The sequence below is a fragment of the Humulus lupulus genome, chromosome 8 (genome assembly GCF_963169125.1).
Source record: "Humulus lupulus chromosome 8, drHumLupu1.1, whole genome shotgun sequence".
In the NCBI taxonomy this organism is placed as follows: Eukaryota; Viridiplantae; Streptophyta; class Magnoliopsida; order Rosales; family Cannabaceae; genus Humulus; species Humulus lupulus.
The window spans coordinates 15083745-15096084 of record NC_084800.1 but is presented as its reverse complement, the minus strand read 5'-3'; the positions used below and the strand labels follow the sequence as shown (position 1 = coordinate 15096084).

Sequence of the window (12340 nt, the reverse complement as noted above, 5' to 3'; positions counted from 1 at the left end):
TTGGGATCCCGTGTAAACAGATGATGCTTCTTAATGAAAATGTGGCTTTTGAGACCAAACTATTTTTAACCCTAGTTCCTTTATAGTTTCAGTAACACAATTTTAATTAAATGACTTGATTAGCAAGTCTGGCACTTTATAAGCACACAGTGTAACGGTCTTGGCTATCCAGGGCGTTACAATGGGTCGACCGAAGAATAAAGAAGGAGAACTTATTGGAGAGGTACTTATATAATCTATTTATTTTAATATAACTAACTTAAATAAATTACTTTTATTTTACAGGCTCATTATCGTAAACTCATTGAGGAGCGTCAATGGGAACCCCAAGGCCCTGATGATTTGTTGACGAGGGCATTGGGCACCTCCGAGCCACGAGGGCGTGTTCGGGCTAAAGGTCATGGTGTGTCCCCCGCATTGTTTTGGGATACTCCGAAACCTAACAAAATGAAAGAGAAATCGAAAGATATTGTTTCAGCTAGCGCTATGAGAAATGAGTTTGAGGAAAGACTTCGTCAACAAAAAGAACGGCGTCGTCAACAAGAAGCGCGTCTAGAAGAACGTTTTCGTAAACAAGAGGAAATGTTGAGATCTTTCATGGCCCAACAGAGTGGTTCAGGATCCAATATTGGAGTCCCACCAGTAGTTCCAACGGCCATTATGCATGTGAAAACAAGGATCGCGCTATTTGCTCGTTTTCTCAGTTTTCCAAATGATCTATCAACAGAAACGATCATGTTATGCTAGAGTCGTTCTAACAAAACATATGACTCTTATGCAGGTAACCACTTCACATGTCACAACCAAATTCATTAATCCACTACCGATAGGGTAGAAAAGATTGTGCGGTTCATGACATCCAATGTGTTTCCTTCACCATCTAAGCATCCTACCCAACAATAAAATCATCGACAGGATGACTAAATTGCATGTATGGATCTTAGTATTTATTGTGATTAGAAAAAATGTGAATTTAATCAACGATAATCACAATCACGATATGAATATCCATAGAACATTCAATTACATGTTCGTCATAGATTATAATCTCATAATCATCAAATAATCCCAACTAAGCATCCATAAATGTCAAAGAATCCTTTTAAAAAAAACATAAATCAAATAGGTAATAATTCTGTAAATAAACCAAATATATGCCAACAATAATCCATTCATAATCATGAATCCTCATAAACAAATTATAAGGCATATGTACAAAATTTGGTATAACATATTGCTCGATTATTGGGTCTTATGTGAGATTATAATTTTAAACTCCATAATTTGACATGTTTAGACTCACGATAGGCAAGCACATAAACATTCAAATTGTATTAATCTCACAATTATTATGAATGACAAATTGACATGTTTAAACTCACGATAGATGAATACATAAACACTCATTTAACGTCACAACAACATAATCATATTTGCACATAATGCCAAGTATTTTAAAACTAAACATAAGGCATAAGTTTCAAATAAATATAATCATGTTTACAATTAATAAATGATATAAGATAATTTGTGAGATAATAATTTTAATTTAATTTAATTGTGTGATTATGTGTCAATTAATTGTTAACATTGACCAAAACCAAAATATAATTACATAATCAAGTGGGAAAATAAAAAAAAAATCAAATGGTGAAAAATTGGTACCAAAACGACCCTGCACGCGCCCCCTCGCGCCATAAAATGTTCATTTTTTTTTTGAAAAATAGACCAAAAAATGACATGTCGTTTTCCTCATGGCTGAGGAAAAACGATGTGTCGTTTCCCTTCTGTTACTCGCGACTATTTGCATAAAAACGACATGTCGTTTTCTTCAGTAATGAGAAAACGACGTGTCGTTTGAAGCATCAGAAATGCCCCATTAAATCTCATAAACGACATGTCGTTTTTATATTGGCTGGGGTCGAACGACATGTCGTTTGGGGTCGTCCCTGACCTCTGAACCGGGTCAACCCGACCCAATTCGAACCCGCGACTCCGACCCTGTCGGATTTTGGCCTTCGGTACTCCATTTTTAACGTCGTTTGAGGGGTTTTCATGCCCAAGCTATTACCAACGTTTCCCAAGCTCCAAAACAGCCAATAAAAGCCCAAAGAATTCTATTTCAGATCAAAATATGAAAGCTATTTTCATGCTTGAAAAAAATCGGATTTCTCCCATTCTTGCTTGTAATAATGCAACAAAATACTTTTAACCAATTTGTTTCAACAACCCAAGAATAATAGACCCAAAAAATGTCCGAAAAAATTCAAAATAAAATTTTTTGCATATGGGTCTCTCACAATACCGTGGGTATGGAAAAATTTGGAGAAAAATAGAAAAAAAAAAAAATTAAATAGATTTAAGCCTTAAAATCAGATAACCTGGCTCTGATACCAATTGTTGAAATTAATTGAGCATCAAACAATAATCAAGAATTGATCAAACATATTCATGCTCAATATTGCACAATGAATTCATCTTATTTAAGGCATCAAACATAATAAGAAAAGAAGTTTTACATACCTTTGTGATCAAGTCTATGAACTATCATTCTTCATGATTATGCTCATCACATTTCACCCACCTACACATCAAAGATCAAAGGCGTGCTTGGGGTGTAGATGAACACTACTCTATTTCTCTCATTTTCCTCTAAACACCCATTGTCCACACTCACATAATAAAGGTGTAACCCCTTTTATAAAACATAATAGGCTTATTGGGCCTAGATACCCAATGAGAGGATTAGTTGTCCTGGCCCAATGGGCTGGCCTAAAGACATTGAGAGTGTGTCCATGGGCCCCGAGCGTGTCAGTATATTATGTCCATCCCATTATGGCCCGATGGTAATGACATGCAATAGCAATTATATAGTTATCCTTACATGCTAATCACGACACTACATGAGCAACGTATAATTATGTCAATCCATATAAAATATTCTAACATAGCATTACTCATATTTCCAAAGACAAATTTACTTACCTTAATATAAGATAAAGTAATAATATGTGTACTAAAATTATACATCAAAATATTACATCAACTGATGTAACACTGTTAGGTTCCATCTAAAATAAATGTGATTGAATAAAAAAAATTACCACATTCACTCATACAAATATTTAAAAAAATAAGAAAAATTTATTAATTAATTTATATTCATATTTATTTTAAGTATGGTGGGCTTTTGATTTTGACATTTTAGTATAAATTTTTGCGTTATATATCTACTTTGTATTGAGATTTTTTTTTTTGGTTAGATACGAGAAAGTTAATGTAGGAAAAGAAAACATTTTTTGCTAAATTATTAAAATATATAGGTATTATTTGGTAACACTTAAAAAATAATTTTTTTATTTATTCTGCTAAAAATTTGACAATTAAACATAAAATATGTTTGGTAACTTTATTTTTATTTATTATTTTTTAAAATTTATTAAATTTTGAAAATAAAATTTTTTTACTTCCAAAATTTTTTTAAACTGTTTTTGAATTTTTTATTTTTTTTCTTCTTCTTCAAATCAACACCTCATTTAATATTATTAAACAAAAAATAAAAATAAAAATTATCAAACATATTTATTATTTTTTTAAATAAAAAACAAAAAATAAAAATAATATTTTTATTTTTGTGTTTAAAAATATCAAAAACAAAAATTTTATCCAACACAACCATAATAATTCAGATATCAGCTCAGTAAAACTACTTTTATTTATTATTAGGATGGAAACACCGTCAAACTAATTGATATGAATGCCATTGCTAATTGGTGCCTCCGGACCAAATTCATCATATTTATATATTATAATTGCTTTATTATTATTATTGTTATTTTACAATTTTATTTTATTATTATTGATTCGTTGTTCATACCGTACCATTTTATTTAATCAGTGTCAAAATATTATGAGTTAGTAAAATGTGCAAAATGTTTATACTCTTACACTATATTTGGAAGAGAGGAGGAAGGGAGAGGAAAAAGTTTCGGAAGGAGAAAGGAATGGAGAGGAGAGATAGAGAGAGAGGTATCCTTCCAAACCATTCAAAATCAATCATCCCCTTTTGGAGAAAGATTTAAGAAAAAGACAAACAAAATAAATAAAATAACATTACTATCTTTCTAAAGAAGTAATAAACATTTATGATACAAATAATATAATAATTTAAATAATTAATCTCATCTCTATCCATCTAATTTTATCTCTAATACCAAACAACATAAATATTTACTATCATCTCCATCCATCATGATTTCTATCATTCATAAATTTTTCATCCATCTTAGTTTCTCTCTCTCCTACCAAACAGTCTTATTGGGAATTTTATAGTAGTTCTTTGGAAATGTCTTATTAGTATACTCTTTTGTATTTTTAGTACTTTGATAGTTATAATCTTAATTTTTTTAAATGATGATATACATTATAATTATAACAGACATTCCATTAAATATTGAAAATTCCAAATAATTTCAGTACTCTTGAAATTAGAGTTTAAATACTCTATATTATACGTGTAATTTATTTTTTTTAAAAAAAGACATAAGTGTAATAACAATTTTAAACTTTATTTTTTACACTGTAGTATCCTCAAAACTAATAAGATGCATGTATACCTTTATATAATTTTTTTTATTATAAATATCCAAGTGTTAAAAAATACAAAGATTGCATGGGTAATCCTCTTTTGAGTGGGACTACTAAAGAATGTTCCTATATTTAATATATTAAAAATTATATTTAATTTAAATTTAAAAAGTTGTAATATCTACATTGGAATATTTCAAAGATAATTATAACTTTGGCCCAGGATATTTTTGTCTTTTTATTTTTTTAAAAAGACTAAAAATATGCATAGGATGCAAGTTATTTTAATCTTTATCTTTTTCGAAACGAGTAAAATTTAAATGGTAATGGGTATAAACCAAAGGGCAAAGTAATAATTCTCCTTAATTATTTTAATATGTTAAAATTTGTTTTATTATATTATTTCTTTTTAATCATTGATATATTCTGTTAAATATGTTTATTCCAATATAACTCATATATATATATTCATGTTTTATTTTTGTCAAAGTATAAAATAAGTTATGCCAATGAGTCAATAGGACATGAATGATTCATAATTAAGTACAATTGAGCATATATATATAGTGGTGGAAATAACTGAAAAATCATCCGACCCCAATCACATTTACATCCTAATAGTACTGATGTAGATCAAATAATTAAACAGATCCAATTAGTATGATCTAGCTACCACTCTGCGTTAATCTTTTTAAGATAATTATCACTATAAATTGACTTTTAGTTTTTCTTGGACTGTTTGTTGGGTTGGGTTGGGTTGTGTATAATTAGCACAAGAAATTAAAGATAGGCGAACAAAAAGTCATAAAGGGCAAAAATAATTTTTGATTTACACCCACTCAAACATCCATATATATAAAACGTTGCTTTTGTATAAAAAGCTCAATAACTAAAAGAAAGCGCACTTTACTGTTTTCCCTAATTTTAAATTGCTTCATAGTATTCTTTTAAAAGAAGAAAAAAAAAAGCTTCATAATGGAATGTACAACTAAAAAAAATACCACATATAACACAGGTTTCTTTAATTTCTTGGTATTTTGAAATTTGATTTATAAGAAGGCCAACTAATTAAGAGGCTAATAAGCGAAATAATTAGTAAAATAGCTTAAAGAAACAGCGTTCGCGCTGGACACCGACAATAGCATAAATGGCTTGCTTAAATTATTTATTTTTTCCTTTCCAATCAAAGGTTCAATTAATTGTCTCTTTTTATATCTTCGTTAACAAGAAACGTTAATTGAACTTCTCCCTAGAAAAAGAATACTAGTTAAATTAAACTAATCTAGTACTTATGCAACACATAAATATATATACTGAATAGGAAAATTCTCTTTATCAGTTAATAGAGGTTATTAGAAAATGTTTTAATAAGTTGGTTCCTCTCGTAAATAATTTCTTTAACCAAGGCATTCTTAATTTTCCTCATTAAAAAAAGATCAAAATAAAAGATTCTTTGCCTATCACATGCTTGGTTGGATATAACCACAAAATACATCTTTATATAGCATATTTCCTATATAAAAAAAATTATAATAACTGCCCTCCACATATATAAATGATTAGCATAAGCTAAATACGACAATCATATGTTATAGAATAAGAAATTTATTTAACCAAATATTATTATAAGGTTCTTATGACAACTATTGGAGTAGGCCTTTCGTTGATATTAAAATAAAAACGTGAACAATCACTTAAGAAGTCTTCTTCAATGGTCATATTTCATATGGAATATAGACATAGAAGATTCAATTAATGATCTTGTATTAACCCTATAAAAAAAATTAAATTAACCAATCAATTTTATAGTTTGTGATGCTTTAAGTGATAACCTTATCTTTTTTAACTCTTTATTTTCCAAGACAACGAGGTTCAGCTAAACACACAACAATCAATTATATATAAAAGTATAAGAGTCAAGAAAAAGCAGGTGCACCATCTGAAGGAAATGATTGATGGAAACCGACAATTATTATATTGAAAAAGAAAAAAAAATGCATGGATACAACAACTCGTGTGTTTTTTAAATATATTATCCACCAGGATGAACCATCGATTATGACTTGTCTCCTCAAAACATAATAACCAAAACTTATTTAATCAAATAATATGCATCTTTTTTAATATATATATATATATATGTTTATATATACCACAAAGCGATTAAAAAAATTTAATTCCACAAATAGGAAGTAAATCAAAGAAAATATGATACAAAAGTCGTCTTTCACATTTGATCATCGGCTGGCTAATTGTACAGATGCAAATTACATATGCTAGCTTCGCCCTTAACTTCTCGTTTTGTTGTCATGTAACCATACAAATACAAGACTCAATTAACCTCACATTATGTCACATAAACATTCGTTACATTTTAATTTATTATTGATTTTATTATTTCTTGTTCTCTTTTATAATATAAGACGATGGTGAATAACAGCATTGGTCGCTAGCTTGGGGTGTAACTTATTTGTAATTTTTACATGACTGTGCAACCTCCAGAGTTATCTTCACACACGTACTCACAGCGATTCACCTGGTAACCCCTTCCTCCACCGTAACTATCATAGACCGGCCTTCCATAATACCCATCGTATTGATAGCATGGAGGTGGGCATGGTGGCCCACCGTAACCATTAACACACGGCCCACCACCATGTCCTTCGTAGCACTCCGAACAACACGTGCGAAAGTACGGATAGGGGGGGTACCCCGCCACACAAGGCGCCGGTGTCGGATCCTTTGGTGGAGCTGGCGCTGGAGTTGGAGCAGGAGCAGGAGCAGGAGCAGGAGCAGGAGCAGGAACTTTCGGTTTCTCTGGCTCCTTGGGTTTTTCCTTGGGCTTCTCAGGCTCTTTAGGCTTTTCTTTCGGCTTCTCTGGCTCTTTAGGCTTTTCCTTCGGCTTCTCTGGCTCTTTAGGCTTTTCCTTCGGCTTCTCTGGCTCTTTGGGCTTTTCTTTCGGCTTCTCTGGTTCTTTGGGCTTTTCCTTAGGCTTTTCTGGCTCCTTTGGTTTCTCAGGTACTTTGATAGTAATCTCCTTAAGGGAGTCTCCAGCTTTGCAGATAATCTTTTCTTTAATATGATCAGGAGAGCAGCAAACCACTTTGATGGTCACTGTGTTGTTTTTCTCATCATATACCTGGTCTTGTATTTCTCTTGTTCACAAAAACAGATACAATACACACAACAAAATAACTCAGTTTTCATTACATAATAAACTCACTCTAATCTCTTCAATTATAAAAAATGTTCATACCATATATAAGTACCGGACAATGAGAGCTCTTTCAGAATAAAATTTAAAAGGATAATTGGAAAAATGAAGAGAGAAACTCACGAGGAAATTTACAGAGGACTTTTTTTATTTTCCTGTAGCATTTATGGCACTGAAGATCCACCTTCAGCACCATTATGACGACTTTCTGCAATAAGGTTCAATAAATTCATACCACAAAAAATTAAAACGAAGGACAAAAAATATCATGATATATATTATTCAGGAGGTAGAGAAAAATATAAAATTGAGTAATTTTTAATCTGCAGAGAGAGAGAGAGGGAGAGAGACAGTAGGAGCCAGAAAAACAGATTCAGGTTCTGACAGAATTAAGAGAGTAGTAGTATAGTGGGTGTTCTTTGAAGATCAAGAAAAAGATGTCCAAAAAAGCAGAACCACACATTATAATACAAAGAAAATTGTGAACCACAGACAAATATGAATCATCCAAGAAAAGTTATCCAAAAGAAAGTATGTACCTTTTCCCCCATAGCTCAGAGGAATTCGGATCTGAACCTCAGCCGAAATGGTTTATGGAATGAGAGTAGTGGGATAGTGGTACTACCTCTATGGGAAAGGTTTTAAAGTGTGGGAAGAGAGGAGAAAGCTGGTAGAAGGATCAAAGAGGATATAAACTATACCAAATCGGTGTTAAAGAAGACGTAAGCATAGCATTGTTAACAAAAAAAAAAAAAAGAATAAACCAATGGGAAGTTAACACGTGTGGTTTGGTGTTGAAAGTCATGCTATCATTAACATTGTCGTGACATTAGGAGGAGGATGCTAAGTTCTTTTGATTGCTGCCTCTCCAATCTTTCACATTTGCATGTGCAATGCCCTGATAGACCCACCTCACCTTCGGGTAGAAGTAGAATAATAATAATGATAATAATTTAAATTTCTTTATGTTATTTTATTTGACTAACCAAATATTTACATCGCAAGGTACTTAAAGTTTGGTCAATTGCATTAATGGGCCATGCCATGGACCCCCACATGGCAAACCTTTCCACGTGTCTTCCTAATCTATCGCCACTCGAGTCGGAAAAGGATTTGGTATCATCAGCTAAAACTGGGTTCTGTTTAAAAGAGCTTAGCTGTGAAACTTTGATTTATTGTGATTGTTATGGTGATGATGGTGGGGATGATGCGTATGTAGGCAAAACTAAGAAAATTTGTCTCTTCTGTTGGGTTTCACCAAGTGTCGGCTGAAGATATAAATGGTAGAACATTAGGCCGATGTGATTAACTTCAAACTACCCTCTTTTCCACCTTAAAACTATAGGGAAATTTGATAAATCATGCTTACATTAGCTTAATATTTAAAATTTGAACCAAAGTTAACTACCATATGAAACAAATACTCATCTTTCATTTAATACCAAAAATACCCCCATACCTTTCCTCTCTATTCTCCATCTTTCTCTCTACCTTTCATTTAATAGCTTAATAATTAAAATTTGAACAAAAGTTAACCACTATTTAGAATGCTGTTTAGATGTTGGATTTGTAGTTTGTTGGTATTTTTTTGTAGTTTTTTGGGTGAAAATCGTGTTCTGTGAAAATCTGCGTTTTTTTTGGGTTCCTTGAGTTTTTTTCGAAATGCCCGATAGTGTCCGATAGAGGCCCGATTCGGGCACGATAGTTGTTGAGTTTCAAGGTTAGGGATGAAGGTCCGATGGAAACCCGATGGTTGCTCGATAGTTTTGGTTACCCGATAGTTGCCCTATCGTGCTAATGTCGTACCATCATCGTACATTTATGGCAAAAACTACAGTATTGCACACTATCGTACCCACTATCGTCCCACTGTCGTACCATCATCGTACCATTGACAAAGTAAGTTAACATTTTGAAACTAACTATTATCGTACTACCATCGTACCTATATCGTCCCACTACAAATTCTAAAATTACGATGTTATAGTAACTACTTAACAAATTCTATCGTACACCTATCGTGCTAATATCGTACCATCATCGTACCCATTATGGAAATAACTACAGTATTGCACACTATCGTACCCACTATCGTAATACTGTCGTACCACCATCCCTAACCTTGACTATCGGGCAACCATCGGGTTGTCATCGGACCTTTATCCCTAACCTTGAAACTCAATAACTATCGTGCCCGAATCGGGCCTCTATCGGACACTATCGGGCATTTCGAAAAAAACTCAAGGAACAAAAAAAAACGCAGGTTTTTACAGAACACGATTTTCACTAAAAAAACAGCAAAAAATACCAACAAACTACAGATCCAACATCTAAACAACATTCTAAATGGTGGTTAACTTTGGTTCAAATTTTAATTATTAAGCTATTAAATGAAAGGTAGAGAGGAAGAGGGAGAATAGAGAGGAAATGTATGAGGGTATTTTTGGTATTAAATGAAAGATGAGCATTTGTATCATATGGTGGTTAACTTTGGTTCAAATTTTAAATATTAAAGTAATGTAAGCATGATTTATCAAATTTCCCAAACTATAATCAATATCTATTTTTTCATTCCATCTCCATTTCCCAATTTTCTTCAAAATTTACAGTTTGGCCCCCTTAATAAAATTCTTCATTTTGGCCACCCTAAAAGCCAACCCAGGTACTATTTACCTTATTCTGATGGGCCAAAAAGCATGTGCAATAAGGGGAAAAAAATCAACAATAATAGTGCTCTTTTCGCACCTTATCTTCTCGTTGCTTTTACATAAGGACTAACAAAAGTTGAATATTATAATATTAGTTTGATTTTTACATCTTATTTCAAGTGATGTTTTATTATACGATTGAATATAATGCCACTTAATTTAAATGTTTCCAACATTTTTCGAAGAAATAATAAAAGTCCCCAATCTGTATTGTTTTAATTTCCATGACATTTTTATCGTTTTATAGCCGTTTGATATTTGATCGTACTATTTTCTTAATAAAAAATAATTAATCAATTATTCTCTTTGAATAAATAAAGCTGTTTGCAGCTGTTTCTAAAGAACAATTTTGAAAAATATTGCGTTGAATAAAATAATTTTTTTAATAGTTTTCAATATTTTACAAAAATAAAAATAATCTTGTTATTTTGTCAAAATTTATCTAATTACTCTCTTTTTCTCATTCTTTTTTCTTACATGACTTTCTCTTTTATTTTGTCTCGCATCTTCTTTCTTTCTATTTTCTCTCTTGACTATATCTATATCTATATAACATGATTTCTCTAAGTACTTTTTCCACATTTTTCTTTCTCTATCACTAAAGATTTTTTCTCTTCATTTTGTATGTTCTTTTTGATAATTGATCTCTTATTATTTTTTGAATAACCTTTCTTTTTTCAAATATATTTATTTTTTATACAAATTCTTTGAAATATATATTATAGAAATCATTAGTCATACACTTCTTATATCTCAAAACAATAAAAAAGTATCTTCTATTTTCTTTTTCTAAAAATACTTTAAAAATAAAAAAACAATACCAAACTTATCATTTTTTAACTATTCCTAATAAAAAAAGAATATTATTATTATATGGGGCACCATCCAACACATGCATCATATAATAATTTATACAATTTAATATCAAATTTTACATATATTATTTTAAATTTTAATATGTAAGACTCCACAATAAATTAAATAAATCATCATTTATCGTACAGTGTTATGCACATTAAATTATCATATAGCATTACTCTTAATTTGTATACTAGATACAAGCAACATGCAATATATATGTTTGCTTAGTTTTATTAATAGAATTTATTAATTATTTTTATTAAATTTATATTAATGTTATATAAATTTTGAAATAAATATCCTATTTTAATTAAATAATTTATTTATTTTTGTTTTAAGTTTATGTTTATTCTAGATTTTGAATTTGAGGGTGACAACAAAAAATTATATATTATATATTTAATGTAATATTAGCTATTATAAGTGGAGTTTCTTGTTAGTTTTTTTTTTTTTTTTAAAAAAACAATTTGTTGCTAATCCAAAATAAATTATATTATATATTTAATGTGATATTATTCAAATAAGTGAGTTTAAGTTTAATTAAATTTTATTTTTAAATAATTATTATTGTAAAATATCTTATTTTACTTTTTTTTAATTATTTATTTTATTTTATTTAAATTTAAGTATTTACAAACTATATTTAAATATAAAAATATTCGATTAAATTTAACATTAAAAAAGAAACTCTTAAAATTACGAATTTTTTTTATCTATACAGATAGATGAGATATATAAAACTCGATTTCAACTAGAAGTCGATGGGGGCAAAAGAAACAATCATGTTTTCTGGTAATGAAAATGATTAGATCCGTATTCGAAGTAAAAGAATTTTGGTCGAACAGTTAGAAGTAAAATTGATTAGAAATGATGATTTTGTTTATCTCTGTTTAAATTAAATTTAATTTTATGGAGAAAATGTTAGGCCGCCTCAAATCTCAATGATGGCCTCTGGAGGTTTCTAGTCTAC

The 12340-nt window shown here is 30.3% G+C and overlaps 1 protein-coding gene across 1 annotated transcript; it reads right to left on the bottom strand.

Moving 5' to 3' along the window:
* Positions 1-6796: 6796 nt before the first annotated feature.
* LOC133794735 (pollen-specific leucine-rich repeat extensin-like protein 1) lies at positions 6797-8503 on the bottom strand. The gene is made up of 3 exons (XM_062232122.1): positions 8341-8503; positions 7925-8009; positions 6797-7740 (listed from the first exon to the last, which is right to left on the bottom strand). Exons 1-3 carry the CDS (start codon positions 8350-8352, stop codon positions 7067-7069), a joined length of 771 nt encoding a protein of 256 aa, XP_062088106.1. The 5' UTR covers positions 8353-8503; the 3' UTR covers positions 6797-7066.
* Positions 8504-12340: the final 3837 nt, after the last annotated feature.

Bases quoted from the DNA above. Each gene is read 5' to 3' on its own strand.
- LOC133794735 (XM_062232122.1), bottom strand. The intron at 7,741-7,924 runs GTGAGTTTCTCT...TGTGAACAAGAG, and splicing joins AGTCCTCTGTAAATTTCCTC to AAATACAAGACCAGGTATAT.